The sequence below is a fragment of the Pseudonaja textilis genome, chromosome 2 (genome assembly GCF_049901715.1).
Source record: "Pseudonaja textilis isolate UNSWEBS1 chromosome 2, rPseTex1.2, whole genome shotgun sequence".
Taxonomy (NCBI): Eukaryota; Metazoa; Chordata; class Lepidosauria; order Squamata; family Elapidae; genus Pseudonaja; species Pseudonaja textilis.
The window spans coordinates 222,522,295-222,539,790 of NC_141991.1; the positions used below are offsets into that span (position 1 = coordinate 222,522,295).

The 17,496-nt window shown below is 41.0% G+C and overlaps 1 protein-coding gene across 3 annotated transcripts in view; it reads right to left on the bottom strand.

Moving 5' to 3' along the window:
• ATG10 (autophagy related 10) overlaps window positions 1–17,496 on the bottom strand; it is a 130,611-nt gene that overhangs the window by 3,468 nt on the left and 109,647 nt on the right. For 2 of the 3 annotated variants that reach the window (XR_015742278.1, XM_026718696.2), the window contains 2 exons: window positions 14,058–14,173; window positions 11,950–12,669 (listed from right to left, as the gene is read on the bottom strand). Coding sequence is in view for 1 of the 3 variants with exons in the window: in XM_026718696.2 (XP_026574481.1) it covers window positions 14,062–14,173 (112 nt within the window). In the remaining 2 variants the exon portion in view is untranslated. Of the gene's footprint in view, window positions 1–11,949; window positions 12,670–14,057; window positions 14,174–17,496 lie in introns of those variants that run through there. The other variant, XR_015742277.1, reaches the window with a different exon arrangement.

Sequence of the window (17,496 nt, forward strand, 5' to 3'; positions counted from 1 at the left end):
AGCTTCGTTGTTTTCTTGCATGCATTTCATTATCCAACTAGATAACACCATCAATGCCTGCTTCCATAAATTGTCTGCAAAACAACCAAGCTAAAAGAGCACCAAGGACCCCACACTCAATTTGTGTTTGTACTTAGAAACAATGGATTTTCAGCCTCTTGTATAACATTTTTACAATACCTGAAGAGTTTATCACAGAGATTGCCAACCGGTGGGCCGGGATCCACTGGTGGTCCATGAGAAAATTTTGGTGGTCTGCAGCACACCCGTGTCTGCAACAGGGGTGATAGCGGTAGCAGATGAACTGATATGCATGGGGAGGGAGAGTAGCGCATAGGAGATCGCAGCATCAAAGCCCTTCCTGGGTGGTCCCTGATCTGCAATGGAGTGGGGGTCAGGGGAAAGCAACCTATGAACTGGTGTTGCCTCCTGCCTCCCCCTCTAGCAGCCGCCAAGCCTCCTCCTTCCTGCTGGGCATGTGAGCACTTCTGGCAATGAGGAAGCACAGTGGAAGGAGACTTGGTGGCTGCCAGAGTGGCAAGCACTTTGCAGCTCCTGAGGCAAGGGGCGTGGGAGATCACGGCATTGGAGCCCTTCCCAGGTGTTCCCTGGCCTATGAAGGGGGAGGGAGAAAGGAACCTCTGAACTGGTGTTGCGTCTTGCCTCCACGCATCAAGGAGGCTGAGCAGCTGCCAGCGATGCCCTCGGGTGAGGATGTTGCAAGGGGTAGGCTCGACCCCTCCCCTCAGGAGCCGCAAAGCGCTCACTGCCCCTCTGGCAGTCACCAAGCCTCCTCCCGCCATGCTTCCTCCTTGCCAGAAGTGCTCACATGCTCAGTGGGAAGGAGGAAGCTTGGTGACTACCAGAGGGGCGGTGAACGCTTTGTGGCTCCTGAGTGGAGGGGTGGAGTTTTCCCCTTGCAACATCCTCACCCGAGGGCATCGCTGGCAGCCACCCAGCCTCCTCAATGCGCAAAGGCAGGAGGCAACACCAGTTCCGAGGTTCCTTTCCCCTATCCCCACCCCCTCACAGGTCAGGGAACACCTGGGAAGGGTTCTGATGCTGCGATCTCCCACATGCATCAGTCCATCCATCATTGGTATTACCCTTGTTGCCCCACCTCCCTGCCAGCCATCTGGTCTTCAGCATGTGGATTGTTGGACTCCAGACATCAGATTTCCACCATCCAGCACCAGTTCAGAGGTTCCTTTACCCCCAGCCCCAGGAAGAGATGGGGGGAGAGAGAGAAAGAGAAGGAGGGAAGGGGGAGGGAAAGAGAGAGGTGTTGAGGGAGGGAGGGAGGGAGGGAGGGAGGGGGGAGGAGATCCTGGTGTTTTGTTCTGTAGGAAATGAGTCCAAATCACTCTGAGTATTTAAGGTTGCAGAAACAGGCAGCCAAACTAAGTGCCTGATGGACCCCATCCTGTCAGTGGGAGTCCAGGCGCTTCAGTGAGCAGTGCACTGGATTCATATTAGTGGTCTGCAGGATTTAAAATTATGAGTTTGGTGGTCCCTGAGGTCCAAAAGGTTGGCGACCCCTGATCTATCATGATCTCAGAGTCAATCTGCAAAATAAGGATTGATCAAGTCCCACCAGGTGTGGCACCCACTAATTCAGCAGACACTGAGTCGAACACTGACACCCTCCCAGGTTCTTCCTCAGCTAGTACTGATCCCTCTTGAGACAACCTAGGTGCCAAGAAGGTCATATACCCCCTCAACCAAGGAAACCCAGCACTTCATCAAAATAAGTGCTTTGTGAGCAAGTGGCAAGACACTGGCTCTGTGCGCAAGCTTAGTGCCTCATTATTAGCAGTAGCTAAGCAAGGAAATGCTCACCTGTGCGTAATAGATAGGAAAGGCTTTTAAACTGTGCAGATTGCCTTCTCTTGCTGAAAAGAATTTCAGCATATGGTTTTGGACACACTTGCTCTTGATTCTGGCTGTGCCATATTCCTGACCTGGTCTCTGGCTCTTCTGTTTGTACTTTGCAAGATATTGTAAGTTTCCGATTATAGACTCACTTGGATTATCTTCTCAACCTCTAGAAAGCTGCCATGCAGTCACATGTTTCTCAACACTTATTGTTCCTGCCTGCCTGATGCCATCTCTTCCTGATGTCTCACAAGCCCTGCGGCAAATGCTGTGCTCCAATCACTTATATGTCAGTTCTCCTCATACCTCCCATTGCTTCCTCCTCTTGGTTGCATTTTGATCAAGCTCCCTCCAAAATGTGTTCTCCAATCTAGTACCTCCGCAAGCCAGCCACACACATCCCAAATACCTACATGTACTTGCATTTTGCCAGCTAATTGTATAAGTGCTTTCTCCCTTTGCTGAAACCAGGAAATGAAACTATTATGCTCCTGCCCCCACTTTTCTACTGATGGCTAAACAATGTCAATTCCTTCCATCTTTCTTCCTAGGATTTAGATTTTGGTTCCCTATTCATCCTCACTGACCTTTTTTAAAGTGATTGTGTTTGTGTTAGATAAATAGAATAGAATACTTTCTTGGCCAAGTGTGATTGGACACACAAGGAATTTGTCTTGGTGCATATGCTCTCAAATGTACATAAAAGAAAAGATAAATTCATCAAGAATCAAGAACCATAAGGTACAACACTTAATAATAGTCATAATGTACAATAAGCAATCAAATCATACTAGGAAACAGTCAATATAAATCATAAGTATACAAGCAACAAAGTTACAGCCATACAGTAATAAGTGGGAGGAGATGGGTGAAAGGAAGCATGGGAGGATTAATAGTAATAGTCATGCAGACTTAGTAAATAGTTCGACAGTGTTGATGGCGTTTGGGAAAAAAACTGTTTTTGTGTCTAGTTGTTCTGGTGTGCAGTGCTCTATAGCATCATTTTGAGGGTAGGAGTTGAAACAGTTTATGTCCAGGATGTGAAGATGTGAGTAATAGTGTGTTAATTCTGCAAAGCAGATGCAATAGTGAGATACCCTGACAACTTTTGAGCTCTGATTGGTTCAAGAAGATTACTAAAAAAAAATCTATGTAAAAATAAGGCAAGGGAAATGGGATGAATATGAGGACTAAAGTCAACAGCTAGAAAGATTCTCTCTAACCGTATAGTGATGACCATACATTCCTGGAAATAAATGCAACTGCTTTAATGAGTTCAACATTTGTGCCTTTCATTTATTCCAAAGCTCTTCTATGTACTGAATCAAGCCCAAAGCATTGCATATATCCACTGAAGCTGTAGGGTTTTGGGCGGTTTGTTTGATGAACATTCTCCACTGAGCCGAAGGGAGAATCCAGGATGGGTAGTCTCTAGTCTCATAACTCTGCAGACCAAGTTGAAAAACTGAGGACACACCCCCTGGTAACAGTCCCCAGTTCTTCACTCGGTCTCAGCGTGTTCAGACCACCCTTTAAGGGCTCTGAATAGTTAAGATTGTAGAAGAATCTTCACCCCCTGGATTGAGGTTTTTTTTTCCCCCTCTTTGAGTGGCTTAGAGCAGGTTTGACAGCTAGCTGGCTTGCTGGGTAGCACTTTTGTTTTTTGCTTTTTTTTTTGACTGCCTTTTTAAAAAAAATTTTGCTGGTAGACTGGTTTTTGGAATTGTGATTGTAAATTTGGTTGGAGGTGCCCCTGAGAGCCCGTGTGGCCCGGGCTGGGGGGGGGGGCGCGGGAGTCAGTGTCTTATTCAACTCACTTTCTCCCGGTCTGTTCTTATTGATCTGTGCTAGCCGCAAAAACCGCAAGGCGCTTCTGCCCCTTTTTGGCATTGGTGGCCATTTCAGATGTTTCAGGACAATTCTGCAGTTCGTCTCCAGGATTGTCCCTTGGTGGGGTACTGGGCATCTGGATTGAATCCTGACCCCCTGTCCAATCACCAGAGCACCGTGGCAGCTGTGAGATGCTTGAGACTGCCAAATTGATTGCGGTGCAGCCAGCACTGGCTCACAAGCCTCTGATCTGTCAGGGCTTGCAGCAATTTTAAAGAGTCATCCATTTTTTTTTCCTTTTTTGCTTTGATTCTTGCCTTAAATTGCGGAGCTGTGCTGAGCTCACCACTTCTGGGTTGCACTAGCCTCCTGAAGTGGTGGACAGCTGCTGTGACCAAAGCAGATAGCTTTAGATCAAATACATTTTGTTTTTGTTTTTCTTTTGCCCCTTTTTTCCTTTTCTCAGTAACAATTATTTTTGGCAGGCTCAAAACGGCCACCAGGGGAGCTGGCAAGAATCATCAGCTCCTCAGCAGAGTAGGGAAAGAGCTGCAAGGAGATCAACTAAGTCCAGGTCTGCAGGGCTGGAGGCAGCAGCTAGGATCAGAGCTAGGACCCGAGCCCCTAAAAGACCCTCTAGGGCAAAGGATAGGCAGGCCAGGCATAGACAAAAAGCCCTAGATAAGGAGTTTGATAAGGCGGTGAGAGACTCCAAGATGGCCGAAAACAGGGCCATCTCTCCTCTGCTCCCACAAGATGGCAGGCACCAAAACCAATTGGCAGATAGACAATATTTGACTGCCTGATATCCTGGTGGCTCAAGTACTCAGGATTTGCAGGGAAACCTCCAAATCAAGGCAAAAGCCACTCATAACAATTCTGAGCCACCACAAGGATTTTTGATTGCTGCACCTGGAAGCCAAGCCTCCAGCAGAACCAGACCTGCACCTGAAAATAAAAAAGCCACCTTTACCCTATAATGGCTGGGTTGCGGCCTGAGGAGACCCACAGGCCAGAGATGCCATCCTTCATGAGCACCTGGATCTCCCAAACAATTAGACAAGAATTTCAGGCTTAAGTCAATCAGCTGCGCCAGCTGCCTGGTTTGGACACCAACAGAGGCGTTCCTCAGGGGCAGGGGCAGGCTTCTGCAGAACAGCCGATCTACTTCAGAAATCGTTCTGCATCCCCTTCAGAAGGAATGTTTTTATGTTTATGAAGAATGTCTTATGTTACCGAGAGGGACCTCCTTCCAGAGAGGGCTTTTCGGATGGAGAATTGGAGGTAGCAGGTCCTCCCTCCTTTAAGGACCTTTTCCAGCTGGCTCTCTCCAAGACTCTGCTGGTTAAGGCTAAGAGCACGGCTCATCTTAAAAAAAGGGACAAGGTCACCGGGATCTTCCCCCAGAGGGAGAGGATCAGGAAGATTACGTATTCACTGAGAAAGCATCTGTAGTGGATGCTGTGCCCCAGACATTTATGAATGTGATTAAAAAGCAGTGGGAGTCCCCTGAGGGGGATACACTCACCCCAGTGTGTCTGAGTCTACCTTATTTAATGGATGGCTGCGGCAGCTGCGGGGTAGAATCCCACCTGAGGACCTCAGGGTGCATCAGGACTTAAATAAGATAATAGACACAGCTCAATCGACAGCTAATGCCCCCTCACGTCAGCCAAAGCTTCGTCCAGAGCCATGGCCTCATCTGTAACAGCACTTAGGTTCATCTGGCTAAGAAACTGGCAGATGGATGCCAGAAACAAATGGAAGCTGGCGTTTGCTCCCTTCAAGGGAGAGAGGCTTTGTGGGAAGACACTGGATCCCTTTTTTTGATGGAAACCAGGGACAAGTGAAAGATCCTACCTTCCCAGGGGAGGCATTTTGATTACAGGTCTCCACCCTACTACAGAAAGCCCTCCTTTAAACAGGGGGAAGCTGGGGCAAGCTTTCCCCATCAAAGTAGTCCCTTCTTCCAAAGATCCTAATTTCAGGCCGATAGACCGGCCTTTGCCACCAGAGGGCATCAGAGGCAAGATGACAGAAGGTCCTTTCGGGGTTCCAACAGAACTTTTAGATGCAACAAGTGACACCCAAGCCTCCCCTCCCCACAGGGGACCGTCTGGGACTGCTCTGGCAGAGGTGGGAACAGATCACAACAGATGCTTGGATCCTGACAACTTTATGGTCAGGTTGCTCTCGGGGGTTTCTTTCCTCCCCCCGCACCAGTACCTTTGTGTGCTGCCCCATCTCAAGGGACCCTTCAAAGAGGGATCTCATGGAATTGGCGATCCACCATCTGCTGGACGTTCTAGCTATCCATCCAGTTCCTGGAGACCAGGAGAGACAGAGGTTCTATTCAATTTGGTTTGTGATTCCAAAGGCCTCGGGGGGAGCAATCCTCAACTTGAAAGGGCTCAACAGGCATCTAATCTACTGAAGATTCAAGGTGCACTCCCTCTACTCTATCATACAGGGCCTGCAGGAGGGAGATTTTTTTGGCTTCGGTAGACCTGACAGAGATCTACTGTCATGTGCCCATAGACTCTAACCACCCTCAGTTCCTAAGGTTTTGCTATGGAGGCCACCATTTTCAATGCAGGACTCTCCCATCCGGCCTGTCTTCAGCCCCACTGACTTTTACCAAGCTCCTGGCAGCCATAGCAGCATACCTCAGATCCTTACCCATAAGGATCCTATGCTATTTGGATGACATCCTGATAGCATCCTCTTCCAGACCCCAGGTAGAGGAGGATATGATGTCGACAATCAGGATCCTTCAAGAGCATGGGTTCTTGATAAACCTGGACAAATGCCACCTAGTACCATTGAACCGTCTCTTGCATTTTGGGACTATCATAGACACCTTACCTGGCCAGGTCTTTCTCTCACAGGAGCATCGAGATAGTATAAGGGATGTCACATCACAGATCCTGTTTGACAGAGAGGCACCTATCATCTTGCTGTCTCAACTTCTCAGCAAGATGATATCAGGCATTGGGATTGTCCAAGGACCCACTTCCATGCCTGAACCCTGCAGTGGTTCCTACACCCCTACCAGAAGGCGGGCAGGGGTGACTCACTAAGGAGGGTTCACGTCCACTTGCTGGTTCTCCTTTCTCTCCATTGGTGGCAGTCCCGAACCATGGATCAGGGTTGCTTGTACAGGGAGCCCAGAGGATTACTATCACCACCAACGCCAGTCTGTATGGTTGGGGGGCCCACCTGGGAGTCCAGGTTAGGTGGTCATGGGAGGAGCTCACCCACAACATAAATTGGCTAGAGCTCAGGGCTGCCCCCTTAACTCTCAAGGATCTAAGGTAGGAGGTGATGGGGAGACAGGTTTTTCTCCTCATAGACAATGTGGCTACCAAGGCCCACATAAACTGGCAGGGGGGCACTCACTCCAGATCTCTAATGCAGGAGGCGACTCGGTTGTGCAGGTGGGTGGAGAGACACCTGTTGACCTTGCAAGCAGAAAATATCTCGGGAGTTTCCAATGTGCAAGCAGACTGGTTGAGCAGGACCACAGACGACCAGTCAGAATGGCGACTGCATCCCAGTCTGTTCCAGGAGATGACGGAACAGTTCGGCCATCAGATTCTGGATCTCTTTGCATCTCCGAAGAATTCACAGCTCCCGAGGTTCTTTGCATGTTTCCCAGCACTGGGAGCAGAAGTGGGTCAACGCTGTCCGGTGCAGGTCTCCCCAAGGGCTATCGTATGCCTTCCCCCCTTCCCCTGATTCTGGGGACAATCAGAAAGGTACTGACAGAAAGGGCAGAGGCACCCATGGTTTGCTGACCTGTTGGGTCTGTCGATCCCCAGACCCTGGAGAATTCCCCTGTACAGGATCTCCCTTAGCCAAGGCCCGAGAAGGGGCGTTGGTCCTACTTGAACGCTTCTTCTCAGGGAGCCAAAGGGAGAATCCAGTCCCACCCTGTATGCTGTCTGGTCAGAATAGGGAGGAAATGTTTTTTTCTCGCAGTATCAAATAGGCTATCTGTTAGAGGATGAGGAGCAGCTGGATTCGCTTCGGCATCGTTCAGAACTGGGGATTGTTACCGGGAGGGTGTCCTCAGTTTTTCAACTCGGTCTGCATAGCTATGAGACTAGAGACTACCTATCCTGGATTCTCTCTTTGACTCCCTGAAAAGAAGCGTTCAGGTAGGACCAACGCCCCTTTTCTACTTTCTGAAATCAAAGTCACGTGGATCCCATAGCTACCAGTGCAGTCTTCTTCTTTATGTTGCAACTCTTTACCTCAATATTAAACTTTGTTCCCTGGTTCTGCATGTTTCTCTTTCTTCCCTTTTGTTATGTTCCCTGGCCCTTCTGTTGAACAATGCTTCAGTTATACCCACTGGCCAATAATGCATAATCACTTTGCAGTGTTCTCCCAAAATTCTTTACTTAAAGATCAATATATTAGTTTCACATATCCCCAGCTTAATTCTCTCTAGTAGCCCTGCAATCAAAATATACAAACTAATAATTTTAATTTTTATTGCTGCAAATTGCCAAAAGTCTTGCTTTCCTTAGCAACTGTAACCATAATCTTTGTTGGCAGTAAAGCCCCTTTATATTGTAGTTTATTATATAAAGCCCCTTTATATTGGGTCTAATTAGATACACTTTTGCCTTACATTTTATTCAGTGATAATCCTTATGCAATTCATAATTCTAAACATCGCCCATTTTGCATTTTATGCCACCCAAGAGAATAATACATGTTTTCAAACTTTTACCTTTTCTTTTAATGCCAGCTCTTAATTCTTAATTATTATCTACTACAGTTACAGATAACAGCAAATTTTAATGTAGATTAGTATTTGAAAACCAGAGAGAGAGAGTCTTAATGGTTGAACCACAAGTAGAAAGCTATTTGGTTGAAGGCATGCAGAATGGAAGCTGAACCATAATCTAGCATGACCACAAGCTAATGTCCAAATTTTTGAGTTGGCGTTGTCAGAAATCTAACTGAAATTTAAATCGTATGAGCTGATTTTGTCAAACCTTGTTTTGGTTTAAAACAAATGCATTTGTTAATACTATTTTGAGAAGAAATATTCTAGTTAAGAACCTTAATGTTATGCTGAACTATATTTCTAAAATATGGACTTTTGTCATCTTAAAATATGATTTTATATCATCTGAAAGAAACCTACCTTCCTTATTTTAAGAAATGGATCCAGTATTTTAGTTTATTAATTATCTTTGAAAAGTGAAGCAACATTTTCTATACTCTACATTTAATAATAAGCTTACAGACTAAATTAATTTATATTACTATTAATAGTTATTATAAAGGTATTTTCTCTTTCCCTTCATTAATTGCTTTTATTTTTTATCTTGTTTATTTTAAGCACCGTAATAGTATACTTAGGTTCACTTTGTTCATCATTTATCTATTTCTCCCCTGCTGGTGTTATAGTTTTATTGTATTTCACTATTAACTTTTTAAAGTTAAAAAATAGGCATCAAACTCATTTTTGATAATTAGTTCCTGGGGCATGAGGCTACTGATAATATTTTATTAATATTGTGAATATGCTTTAGCTGGCATTTAATATGCATTTTCTCTTCAAGCCATCAAGATAGTATGGAACAAATGTTTAGATGTTATTATCAACTTGTTTTGTTTTTGTTTTTCCCTTTTCTGAGCAAATTTGTCCCTTTTGCCTCCTCTCTGTGAGGGAAATGGGCAGTTTCCAAATTTGTTAAATAAATCAAATATAAAATTAGGGTGGTTTGACAATCCAATATAGCGGTAAGATGTTTTTGATAACTGGTTATATTTTTTGTACTTGATCTAGGAATGAATTAATATTTCTTCCCGTGCACACTGAACCGTTGTACAGAAAAAGTTAACCCACTGTTTATAGGAAGACAGTTAATTATGTTTACTGACAGCTTAATTGTTGACAATTAACTTTTGCATTGTAAGCTGCCTTTTATATAATTGCTGCGCAATATGTCTAGCAGAATTAGACCAAAAGCCTCTCTAGTCTGTTATTTTGTGTCCCATAATGGGCAAACATAGGAATTCAGAAAAGTCATAAACAAGGGCCAGCAGTAACAACCTTCTACACCAATTAAGCCCAAATTGGTCATAATTGTATTGTATTTCTATATTGAAAAAATAGTAGATCAACAAATTAATCATTGGTTAGATAGTGTACAGATATATGTCAAATTGTATATGATTAGAATCTGTATTTTGCTTAATGATGGCAAAAAAACTAAAAAATTATTTCTACTAAGATGCCCTCATAGGTCTTTAACAGAAACTGGCAAAATTAAGTAGCATATTTCTAGAAGACGATACTTAGTCTTGTACTAGTATTAAAATAGAAATGCTCTGGATACTTTCCCTACATTTATTGAAATATGCATCCTTTTTCTTCAGCAATTTGTCTTGAAATTCTAGCACTATACAATGAAACATTAACTCTGTTAAGCAGCCGGGAATGGAATTTTTGCAGTCTGGTAGCAATTTACTGATAGACCCAACTTAAAGTACTAAGCTTGCCAGGTATCACGATATAAATTCTGCTATTAAAAATAGTTAAACAGGCTCAAGTATATTAAATAATTATAGGTTAAATAATTACATAATTAAATATTATAATTATTTTATACAATAAAATATAATTAAGATACCAGGTGACATTCAGACATCATACCTCTTGAATATATAAAAATCCAAATAAGAATAGTGTCATCAATATGAGAATTTTTATTTCATTTTTCTTATACTGACTATCTTTAAATCAAAGGAATGAAAATATGGCTTTTAAGACTAAGTTAAGATTGCACTATAGCCAATTTAAAGGAGGCAAAATAATATATATTTAATAATTAGGAGATATTCTAAAATATTTTAAATAGTAAGCTTTACTTGTGTTTATTTTCTGTAACAAAATATAAAATTTAAAAATTGAAGAAAAATTAAAAGGTTGGCATGGAGTATGATGTTTTGCCACCCCACAGCCCAACAGATTGTGGCATAGAAATCATCCCAGGGTCTAAGTTGCCAAAGCCCAAGATGTATTCTATGACTCCTATGACGACATGGAGGCACCTCTTAGAAAGTGGATAATTACATTTTGAAGTCTGAACCAATCATAAGCTTGGACCGATCATTCTCCCTGAATAAACAGGTGTGGCTATTCATGACCTGGCTGATTCAATGAATCCCCGTCACCCGTCAGGTTATTTGGTGGAATTTTGTGATGGCTCGGGGTGCCCTCATATCCGAGCTCCACACCCAGGAAGGTGGGCAGGGCTATGTCACATTCAATGATTAAAGGTGGTGGATAACTTGGGGAATTAGCCCTGACTTTAATCGTGGCTAGATTGTTCTAGCTGCTGGTCAGTGAAGTGCCGGCGCAAGTTCAGGAGACGATAAACGGCTTACATCAAATCTGTTGTGGCAGTTCTGGTGTCTTTTGTTCGTGCAGCAGAACATTATATAGATATTATATTACAGTGTAATATTTCTCATACTGATATTATAGTAACTTTATTTATATGAAATCTATTTAATCTCTGTGGAGATTTGCTTATTGATTTGACGAAAAGACATACACTTAACTGTACCCTATAAATTATCTCAATACATCCTAATATTATGAAAGAAGCTAAAGTAATGAATTGTCTTTTGAATTTCAAAACACACTGAGCATTTGAAAATTAACTGGTAATCAGAATAGTACAATATTGGAATATCGACACCATTTACTGTAGTAAGAAATAGGCAGATTTTGTTGACAACTGATACTATTCTAATGGAAATGAAAACCAAGTGGAAGGCACAAACTATGCTAGGGTGCATCTCAGAGAAATAATTGACATTAATCAGGCAATGACTAATTAAATAAGATAATTGAAATAAAAACCTGGCCATTTTCTGCTAATTGGTTTCATACATCGACTGCTAATTAACCTCTTGAAAGAGTAAGCCACAACCGTACATTAGCATGTGTGTCTGTCTAGATTGTTGTAGGCATAAAACAGACTTGTAAATAAAGCTGTGGAACTCGTAACGTAAACTTTTCAGCACAGTTTACCTTTATGCAACTCTGTTGAAAAGAAAACCAGCTGGGAAAAGAAACCATAAAACAAAGATACATGTTATTTAGAGGACTTAAATTTCAGATGGTGTGGATTGGGCTGTTACATATACTACTTTTTTTCTAAGTCCAACATTTTTCTTTAAAGAAATAACATAGAGAAAGACAAGTAGGTATGAAAGCAGCTGCCATTTTATTTATGAGAATGACATCCAGACACAGTAACAGATTCTTTTCAAAGCCAATTTTGACCCCTAGACACTTTCTTCCAGGTCTGGGTTATTTCTGGTATGGGATCCAGGCTAAGACATTTGATTGATGGACCATAAATTATAAGTTGGTGAAAGCTACATCCCTTACTGCATTTTTATATCAAAATTCTTCATTTCTACAGGGATAGGAAAGACACTTAAAAAAATAAAATTGCCACATGATATAAAATTGGTAATAAGTCATACAAATGTTAGCCATTCTTGATATATTATAATACACATTATTCCTTTTCATTAATTTGCATAAGCTCCAACAGCAGTCAAGATAGAGAAATGGTTGTAACTGTTCCTGGTTTCAGATATTTTGGCAATTGCTTATGTTCTTTCTATGATTTGAATCACTTGTCCAGATGTTGCTCCAAAATACTCCTCTTACTTGTTTTAGGGCAGAATTATCTGTTTTCCCACTTATCACAAAGAAATTATAATATGAATCAATATTTGTATATCAATGGCATCATGTATCCTGATTGAAATGAGAACTTCTTTTAAACTGGATGTTCATCAGACTATATATCAATGCAGCACGGTCTCACTGTTTTATTATTCTTAGTTCCAAGCATGTTAAATTATAAGGCTTGTGACACTTTATATTTCACCCAAATCCATATTTTTGTTCATAATCTGAAATAACAATGAAAATGTAATCAGAAAGTATTGTTTGAATGAGATCAAAATGTGAAAATGAATCTAAATTGCTTTTGATACATTTTGCTTTTATTTTTTCTTTATTAGAATAATTACCCTCAGCATTTGAAAAATTTCTCACTGCATAAATATTTAATACAAATAACTATCACTGAAAACATACTCTGAAAAAATAAACAATTTTAGATTCACTAGATGCAGTTATCACTTCAAAAAAATTTTTTTTCCTAGACAAAAATGTTTGTGAAGGATCTTTCCATATTCATTTATTTTATTACATTTCACATCCTAGATTTTATTCTTCTTAAGTGAGACCAATCTTATTAGTCATAGTCATAAGTACTGTGTCATAAGTAACAATCATATATAACATGGGAAAGAAAATTTCTCTATAGAGAAACAGGGAAAAAATATTATTCCAGTTTCTCAACCATAGGGAAAATTATCTCTAATTTAATCTGCACCAGCCAGATAATTTGAGTGTTCATACAAAAACAATCAGTTTATAGTATTCTAAAGAACAGTGTAAAATCAATGGAAAGTTACAAAATATGAGGCATATAATAAAAAAAGCAACAAACTCAGATTACCTTTTAGAAAATCCATACTCCCATTTTAGATATAGATGATGTCTGTTGAGAGAGGGCTGTTCAATTTTGACATAGATGATCTCTTTGACCCCTCACTGACTTTCACTGAACAAGGTGCCATCAACATCAAAATTGAACAACCTTTTCTCAACAGAAGAGGAGGGATACGACATCATCTATCTCCAGTCTGCAACATAGTTCTTTCAACAATTCCAAGAAGGATCCACACCCCTTTGCACTACTCAGGTGATCCTGACTACGCAGGTAACCCAGATAAACCTCCAGGGGGCCTCAACAGCTCTCTAAAAGAATGCAAATGACGAGCAGTCTGCAAGGAGTATAAATTCTTCCATTTCCCACCATCCAGAGCTGAAGAATCAAGAATCACAGCTGAAGAAGCTTCTTGGATAAGAAGTGAAAAGTCTTCAAAGAAAAACAAGGAAGTCCAGTTGCCTCTTGAAAAAGCTCCTTTGGGACATTTCTGGCCTTTTGAAAGAGTTTGAATAGCTGGCTTTTCCAATTGGCATGAAAAGGTGGCTGATAGACTGAGATAAGACTCTGCCTCCATTCCGTGTACCTTCTCCATTCCGCTCCATTCTGCTCCATTCCTTCCCTTCTTTGATGATTTTTAATCATGTTTAATGTTAATATTTATTTTAATGTTTTATCTTATTGTTTTTACTTAGTTGTAAGCTGCCTAGAGTTGCCCCTTGTGGAGATGAATGGCATAAAAATTTAATAAATAAATAAATAAATGACATCCTTATATTTTACCTCTTTAATCAGCACCTGAAGTTTCTTCCAAATTGGCTTTTGCATAACTCAAAGGCAGATGGAGACCCACAACTGGGCCAACAACACTCAGCCACGAAATAATATAGTTCGTATGCCTACAAAAAATAAAATAAAATGCACATTACTATTTAGGGGAAGGGTAATGAAATATTCCAAGTATCTTTGAAAATTGGGCACTATTTTTATTAAAATATTATAACATACAGCTTATAAGAAAGAACATTTTGTAAAACAATTTACATTATTGGCAATTCTAACCTTCCAGTATAGTGTATTTTGAGACAGACACAGTTGTTAGACATCTCTAATTTTTTTTTTTTAATTTATTTAATTTATTTGATTTGTCAATTGCTTGCAAGATAATAGGTATAAGTATATACATAGTTATGAATACATGAAATGGATACATGTAAGAAAAATAAAAGAAACAATAGGACAGGGACGGTAGGCACATTGGTGCGCTTATGCACACCCCCTACAGACCACTTAGGAAAGGGGTGAGGTCAATAGTAGACAGTCTAAGGTTAAAGTTTTTGGGGTTTGGGGAAGAAACTACAGAGTCAGGTAGAGTATTCCAGACATTGACCACTCTGTTGCTGAAGTCGTATTTCCTGCAATCAAGTTTGGTGCGGTTAACCTTGAGTTTGTATCTATTGTGTGCTCTTGTGTTGTTATGGTTGAAGCTGAAGTATTCATTGACAGGTAGGACATTGCAATGTATGATTTTATATGCCATACTTAGATCAGACCGAAGACGGCGTAATTCAAGGTTTTCTAGGTCTAGAATTTCAAGTCTGCTGGCATAAGGTATTCTACAACGAGTAGAGGAAAACTCTTCTTGTGAAATATTTCTGGAGTTTCTCAACTGTGCTAATATCAGATATGTAATGTGGGTTCCAGACTGATGAGATTTATTCAAGTATTGGTCTAGCAAATGTTTTGTATGCTCTAGTTAGTAGTGTGATATTACCAGAGAAAAAGCTACGTAGGATTAGGCAAACAACTCTTAATGCCTTTTTGGCTATGTAGTTACAGTGGGCTCTAGCACTCAGATCATTAGAGATGAGTATTCCAAAGTCCTTTACAGAGTTTGGATCATCAGCAAGATCTTGACTATTTAGCTTGTATTTTATTTTCTGATTTTTTTTTGCCAATATGTAAGACAGAGCATTTATTTGTTGAGATTTGAAGTTGCCATTTGTTTGACCATTCTGATACATAGTCAAGATCTTTTTGAAGGGTAGCAGTATTGTCTGTGGTATTGAACAGCTTTACATCATCAGCGAAAAGAACACAGTTGCTCTTAATATGATCACAGAGGTCATTTATGTAGAGTATGAAGAGAGTTGGTCCTAGAACACTGCCTTGGGGGAGACCACTACTGACAGGTACAGAATTTGATAGGAGACTCCCAATTTTGACCATTTGTTGTCTGTTTGACAGGAATGCTTCTATCCAGTTATGCAGTTGTCCAGAGATACCATAAGATTTTAATTTTAAGATTAGTTTGTCGTGTACCACTGAATCAAAGGCCTTACAGAAGTCTATGTAGATTGCATCTATTGCTTTGCCCTGATCGAGTTGTGTAGTCCATATGTTTCTGCAGTGTAAGAGTTGCAGATTACAGGATAGTTTTTTCCTGAAACCAAATTGTTTATTGGAGAGTAGGTTGTTTGTCTCTAAGTGGAGGATAATGGATTGGTTAATAATTGATTCCATGACTTTAGAGGTGACGCAGCATAAGGAGATTGGCCTGTAATTTTCAACTAGGCTGGGGTCTCCCTTTTTGAAGATGGGGATGACCGTGGCTTTTGACCATAGGTTAGGCAAGGAGCTGGTCCTGAAAGATTTTTCAAACATTATGCTTAGAGGTTCAGCTATGGCAGTGGATAGCTTTTTAAAGAAGTAGGCACATATTCCGGTCCAATAGATAGAGATGGTTTTAGATTGCGTAGTGCTTTTTCAACACTGTCTTCTGTAAAATCAATATGTATTAGATCATTGTAGTTGTCTGTGGTTTGGCTAGGAAATACTGGGCATGATCCATTGCTGTTTACAAATACTGAGCCGAAGAATGTGTTAAAGATGTTGGCTTTAATGGTGTCGTCGTTGCAGTCTTTACCATTAGGTCCTATCAGGGGTGGGATGGACCTTGAGTCTTTGAGTTTGTTGTTTACAAAATTGTAAAAAGCATGGGTGGAATTGGTGCATAGAAGGTTTTCCTCTTGTTTAATGTGATCATTGGTGCATTCAGTCTTTATCTGGTGGCATAAATTTTTGTATCGGCTTTTGAAATTGGCAACGTGACCAGATTTGTATTTCTGCCAGAGTGATCTCTTTTTGGATTGAAGTTTCCTTATTGTTATGGGTAATCTGTTTGTTTGTTTTTTGCTTTGGGAGTTGTTGTTGGTACATATAGTTTGATGACTCTTTTGACTTCAAGTAAAAATATGTTGTAATGGTCTTCAACAGTATTGCATCCAGTGAATAGAGATTGCCAATCAAGGGATGAGAGATCGTTGTCTATAAGATCATAGTTGCCTTTTTTGAAGTTATAATTGGGGATTACGTCATTGTGATTTTTGTGTGGGCATATGTTGAGACAAAAGTCAATCATATTGTGGTCACTGCTGGAAAAGGATTCTTTAGTTTGTATTCCATGAATTAAATTCAAACTATTGCAGAAGATGAGATTGAAGCAGTTGTTTAGTCTAGTGTTGTTGGTTACTAGTTGTTCCAGTCCCAGATTTGTAACAGCATTATAGAAGATTGCGTGTATGGGTTCAGTTGTACATTCATTTAGGGTCCAGTCAATATGAGGTAGATTGAAGTCACCAAGAAAGATAAAAGCCTGTGGGCAGGATGCTGCCCATGTTAGTAGTGTATTTAGCTTGTTTACATGTTCGATGTCAAAATCAGGTGCTCTGTAACATAGTAAGAATCAAAATGTGATATTTAAGGATAGTTCACAGATGATGGTCTCAGGAAGAGCAAGCTCCTGGGTAACTTGGATGTTTTTTAGATGTAAGGACGTTTTATAGAAGATAGCAATACCACCTCCTCTACGAATTTCACGATCTGATCGGTAAACATGATAGTCTCTTACTGTGGTAATGGAGTCAGGGAGAGAAGCATTGAGCCATGTTTCACGGACAAATCTGATGTCGAATTTAGCCATATTTAGTAAGAGGAGAAATTCAGGTATTTTATTCGCAAGTCTTCTTACATTGAGTAGCTTGCATTTAAGGCCAGCAGTAGTTGGAATTGAAGTAGTTAGGGGCGTGCGTGCCTAGTCTTGGGTGATGGTGGATTGGTTGAGGTAGGGTTGTGGTTGAACGTTAAAGCTGAGTTGCGGGTTGTGGGACTTACTTTTGATACAGTCAGCATGGTAGTCAATGTACAGGTAGTCAATGTACAG